Source organism: Genypterus blacodes, unplaced genomic scaffold (assembly GCF_046128005.1).
Source record: "Genypterus blacodes isolate CSIRO-AG114 ecotype Tasmania unplaced genomic scaffold, CSIRO-AGI_Gbla_v1 ptg000137l_1, whole genome shotgun sequence".
Taxonomy (NCBI): domain Eukaryota; kingdom Metazoa; phylum Chordata; class Actinopteri; order Ophidiiformes; family Ophidiidae; genus Genypterus; species Genypterus blacodes.
The window spans coordinates 597,006-603,005 of NW_027466939.1; the positions used below are offsets into that span (position 1 = coordinate 597,006).

The following is a 6,000-nucleotide window of genomic DNA, read 5'->3' on the forward strand; positions in this document are numbered from 1 at the left end:
ACAATCTCCTCCCACTTCTCTTCTGTTTCAGTCTTGGTTCCTCTGACAAGATCTGCGTGCAAACCAGCAACTAGAATTCTTTCTTTACAATCAGAAATAGCAAACAGAGAAACGACCCACAGGATAACGATTGTCCATCCAACCAGCCCAGCGGCCGACCCTCACAGCGTCTCTCTCACCTATCGCAAAAATATAACCAAGCTACGCTACCAGGAAATCCCAGCAGCGGACACTTTTTAGAGGAACTCTGGACTCACTCACCCAATCAGTGGGCTCAAAGCCCAGATCAACACAAGACGGATGGTTGGATGGAAAGATGAACGGATGGACAAGAGGATGGCAGGAATGGAAAGGTTAAAGAGGACAAACAGCGAGCAGCAGCAGCAGCAGGCATCTCTCCTGACGCCGCCCAACCAGCAACACACACACCGCAGCAACAACAACAAGAGGAACCCCCGAGGAAAACGGTCAACTTCTACTCAGCCAGGACGCATCGTGTAATGAATGGCTACGAAAAAAATCTACCGTCCAAAAAGCGAATCTGGTTTCTCCCGCGACGGACGCACACACACACACACACACACACACACACACACACACACACACATTTAAGCTACTAAATCCATCCAACAGCGAGATCCAGCACAAACACAAAGACACCATTAGAGTTTGCAGTAGAAGCTGTTGTAGTCCAAACTACTGTGACCCAAAAAGTCGTTAAATTGACCGACGCCTCCTCCTTTGTGACCATTGACTCTCTCTCTCTCTCTCGCCCCTTCACCCCCTTTACTACTAACCAGAAAGAGACCATGCCAAAACATATCTTTGATTAAGGGTTGCACTACGAGTCGAATCAATTAACACTAATCTTAACGATGTGCACTATTTACCTACGAGGCATGGAAGGTAAAGAAACCAGACATGCCTAAAATTGTAAAGTAAAAAAAAAAACACAAAAAAAAACAAGGTACAAGACTTCACACACACACACACACTCGTCCTCCATCGTTCACTTCAGCAAAGTCACCGGGCCTCCGCTCACCATCGCATCTCCACGCACAGCCGGCGAATCAGATCGCAAAACGATCACACAATCTGTGCCATGACCGCAGCAACACACACACACACACACACACACACACGGTGGCCCAGTCTCAGTGTTTAGAGTCTAATAGACGTACGTAGGTGGTGGTGTTATGTATCATGTTTTCATTTGATATGCACACAGGCCCGCTCCATCAGCATCTATTGACGTTGACATTGAGTCCATTCACATTACAGACGACGGACGGACGGACGGACGGCTTCCATTGGTTCCCCTTTGCCCCTCTTGTAATGTAGATGAATGACTTTGTTATCTCTTGTGTGTTCTCTTATTTGATTTTATTCCTTTGGATTTGTACTATTTTCTAATTGTTTTGTATTTGAATGACAGCACCTTATAGAGCGACGCAGCGAGGGACATGTAGAGACATGTTGGGACATGTTGACATGCAGACAGGGTGGTTGGCTGACCAATAGCGTAGACGTCCGATGGTTGGATTCCGTCTCCGTGCCAGATTCATGTATTTGCCACACAAGGACAAGACGATAGTTATGACAATCACAGCAAAGTATTAAAAACAAACGTGCGTGTCGTTCTCCAGGATGGAACGCCAGGCGATGTGCGGGCCCCTTCAGTCTGGCACTCCTAAAGCTGAGAGCGCCCGGTAGAGCAAGGAATCATGGGTAATGTTGTTGGCTGGTGGGGGTGAGGAGGAGGAGGAGGAAAGCTTAGGTTGCTGAAGATGGGACCCAGAGTAAGAGAGAGAGAGAGCTGCTCCTCTTTCTGTCTCCCTGATGTTTACCCTGTTGTTTACACTCCCAGAGGGCCGCTGCTCCAAGAGCAGAGAGCGCCACGCTGTGGAGCAAAATGAATATGTGACATATCTGTGTTACGCTGAAGGGACTGAGGGCCCCTGTAGGCGTGCGATAGGAGGAAGAGACTCCGCCCCCCCTCCCCCCCCAAGCTATTTTGACTAAATGGATGAGCCCTTAATGATCAAACTGCACTAAAGTAAACACGCCAGCCAACCGTGTGAGACATGTCTGTGTTTTATTTTGAAGGGATGAATTAGACCGGCCACCATTTTGTTAATTCCCCGGTTCATGGCATGGGATGGACACCCACACACTCGTAGAGCGCAGGATGCCACTCGTTTCAACACGCGGTCACACACTCAAATCCAACAAAGACCACTCGCTGCCGTCGCTGCCCGACACGCAAACACAGCCCGAGCGAATTCAAAGGGAAGTCTTAAAAAACTGAGACAATCTGAGGAGGCCTTTATGCTTTTATTTTTTTTGTAATCGCTTTCGCATCGACGCCCGCCACGACCACGACCACACCCACCCACACACACACACTCACACACACCCAAACATCAGATTTGATAGGCCGACTCAAAGTCGCCCACCCAAACCTCACTAAATAACTGGACTGCCTGGCCATGTTCTTCACTGCAGGGAAACACACATAGTCGGCCAACCGCCTGGCGACCATCTCATCAGCTTCATAGAGAGAACTCGCTGTGCTGAGTCAGACGGAACGAAGGCGAAGGTGATTTCTTCTCTAATCTATGGAAGTGCCTCTGTATTCCCATTATGCAATTTGTCAAACATGAATTCAGGTTCTTTTTCTCACATATAAGCTATAGTTAATGGTGAAATTCTATGTCGGGAGAGGAAAAAAGGTGACGGCTCACTAGATAATTGCAAGCATCTTTATATATAATACACATATATATTTATAGATCTATACATTTTTTTATTTGCAAGATAAGCTCTGTGGCAGTCTAGTTATTTTTTGAAGCATGGCGAACATCGCACAGTCCTAGAATCCGCTGATCTGAGCTCAAGTACCAGTCTGTAAACCCACACGAAAAAGAGAAACTCTGCGACAAACACAACAATAGATCCGTTAGGAAACCACATTAAGGATAAATGTAGGCGAGGATAAACAAACAAACGGATTAGGTTTTGTTTTTTCTTTCGTGTTTTGATGGGAAGTATTGTTATTGAAACTAAAATGATGTATGTTGATTGAGCCATGTGCAATGCCTTGGTAGAGGAATTGTGTTTGTCTGTTAGAGATTGTTTGAGGTTGTCGAGAGAAAAAGAGGGAAAACCCTCCAGTTTTTTTTGTTTTCAAGTCCACTTTGCCCTGGGACTCTAAACACGAGGGCAGCCAGAAAAAAATCCCAGTCTTTGTAAGTTTGGGGAAATTGTTTTTATTTTTCCTTTTTAATTTTTTCTTCTTCCTTTATTGCTTTTTTAAGAAAAGAAAAAAAAGTTCATTTCTTTTCCAAAGGTGGGAGGGCTGAAGGAACAACAACTCAAATATATATCACTATGAAACCTGGTGCTTTCTACAGAATAAAGTACATTCAATCTCTATTATACATAAATAATAAACAAAATTAAGTGTTATCATAAAGCAAATTTTAGGAAAACATGCATTATTCTATTTCTCTTTGTATTTACCGAGGGGGGAGGGGTTCATTGTATGCAAAGGTTGTTGTGACAAAAGGCATTTTTCTCCAAACCTTTACAAACAAACGGCTGAGGTCAAAGTCGCTCGCCAGCCGTTCCTGTAAACTCAAATGTAAATTCTTTCCTCCATCTCTTCGTCTCCACGTGGGTCACGACCCCACACACACATCCATCCTAAAGACGGGACAAAGAGCTGAGCCTATCAGAGTTTGGGGGGAGAAAGACACCGTGAGCGTGGAACGTGTCCGTGTTGTGAAATGCTTAAACCCCTCCCCCACCTGTAAGGCCGGGGCGCTCGCTGTCACTTGATTGGACGACAAAAAGTGAACCCCACCCCCTCCCCACCCACCCACAAGCCCCACCCACCCTGGCTCCCAGGCTCCGCCCCCTCCCCGTGTAGATGATTCTAAGTATTTGTTTGGTGATGTAGTGTTTTAGACTCAGAGCATCTTAAAGGTTGTCCCTAAAAAAAAAAAGTGCCTTTTGTTCACAGATTTCCATCTCAAAAAAAAAGAAAACGTCCCCTCCTTCATAACTTCTGTATCACTTCTTTCTCTTCCTCTCTCTTCGAGCTTTTTAAAGCAGTATACATAGTAATAAAGGAAATTGGTGTGATTTAGTTCCTCTTTTTATTGTTGAATAATTAAGAAAAGCTGAAAAAAAACTACAAAAAAAAAACGATTTTCTGTCTTGCTTCTCTTCCTCTGTATCTCGTCTTCTGTCTATCTTGGACACTGGAGTAGTCTGTAGCCGCGTAACCTCCTCCTCCTCTTCCTCCTGCTCCTTCTTCTCCTCTTCTCCCCTTCTCCCCCTTCTCCGAACGGCGGGGTTTAAAAGAAAAAAAAGAATACGCAACAATTTTGTTTTTTTTGTTTTGGTTTTGTTTTGTCTGAGCAGAATGCAGTTAGCTCACATGTTATTCTTGTCTGTACGCTTTCACATTGTATTACCATACCCATCTTCTTCAGCTTCTCCATTCAACAGCTAATGTAAGTGAACAAGTTACACCGCTGGGCTCTGGGCTGTGCTGAGGACCCGACGCTGCCGGAGGGCCAACAGTGTTCAGAGACAAATCAAAACTCCACCTAAAAAACTCACCTTTGACCTTTTTTTGGTGGGGGGGCAAGGGAAGGTGAGGGCCGGCCTGCGGGGCTGCTAGCATAGGCAGGGTTTGTTTGTGATCCTTGTTTCTGTCTATTTATTTCCTTTTTATAATTGAATTTGGATTTTGCTTTTTTGATTTGTTGAAACCTTTAATCTTGCACCTTCGTCGTGGTTGATTGAGACCAGCTTTTTTTTTTTTTTTTTTTATAACCGCGAAAAAAACATAACTGAAACGACTTCAAGCACCTTATCAGCAGGCGGGATCCAGAGCGGTTTTGGGGGCGGGGCTAACTGATCAAATCGCCCCGGCTCGTGTTTTAGTACAATCATCAGAAAATCAGTTTAACGACACGAGCGGTTCACCGACTACTACTAAACGACACATCGACCAAAGTGATATGGTTCCAGAAGCTGCACTCTTATTTATCTCGTCTACGTTTTAGAGGTGAAAGCACCTTGGAATTCCACCAGCAAAAAAAATAACTAAAAGAAGTCAAGTGCAGGCTTGATCGGAGGCTTTTCCCTCTCGTTTCCTGCGACAAAAAGAATATATGCAACTTTTCTCCTTCTTTTTCCTTCGTTACTCGAATGAAGCCAGCAGCAGTATTATCGGTTTAAGGCCTTGACACGTGAAAAGCGCCGCAGTTGAGAAGCCATATCAAGAGAGCAGTGTGAGGTGTGTGTGTGTGAGTGTGTGTGCGTGCGTGAGAGAGAGAGAATCTGACCCAGCCCGGTAAGAGTGAAGCCCTGGTCCGACCCCCGCCCCCGCCTGGCCGCCTGCCGTTTTAATTTCTGTTGTTTTGCTTTTTTTCACACGTTTTTGTAAGATGCTGGGCTGTTTAGTGGTGTTTAGACTGAGCCCCCCCGCCCCACCTCCTCCTCCCTCCTCCCCTTTGGCCTCCCCACCCCCCATCCCCTTCCTCTCTGGGCTTGAACCCCACACCTTCCACCTTGAGAACTCCACTCCCCCTCCTCCTCCTCCTCTTCCTCCTCCCCTCAGGGCAGCGTCCCATCCTCAGACACGCCTCCCAGAGCCCACGGTGAAATGCATGTGTTAATTACAGTTTCTTTTCCATAATAATAATAAAAACACAGTTTGAAAAGAGCAACACCTTTGCTTAATTGAATTAAAGGATTTGTTCTGGACTGTACTCTGCCTCCTATGTCCGCTTTCTTTTGGTCCTGTGTGGTGATCAGAGCAGCTCTCTCTCCTCTCTCAAGGTCCACAAGGATGGATGCTTTTCCCACAATGCACTGGTGTATACGTCGGGCCGACACCCTACGCCGCCTCTCGTTCATGATGCACGTCTGTACTGACCACAATATGAAAGTAAAAGGTTAGAACTCAAACATGAACGGTTCAAT

At 45.7% G+C, this 6,000-nt stretch overlaps 1 protein-coding gene across 10 annotated transcripts in view; it reads left to right on the forward strand.

The window, feature by feature from the left end:
* nfixb (nuclear factor I/Xb) overlaps nucleotides 1–5,786 on the forward strand; it is a 113,817-nt gene extending 108,031 nt beyond the window's left edge. For all 10 annotated transcript variants that reach the window (XM_076164560.1, XM_076164552.1, XM_076164554.1 and 7 more), the window contains one exon: nucleotides 32–5,786. In XM_076164560.1, coding sequence (XP_076020675.1) covers nucleotides 32–46 — 15 coding nt within the window. In that variant the 3' untranslated portion in view covers nucleotides 47–5,786. The remainder of the gene's footprint in view (nucleotides 1–31) is intronic.
* The last annotated feature ends 214 nt before the right edge of the window (nucleotides 5,787–6,000 follow it).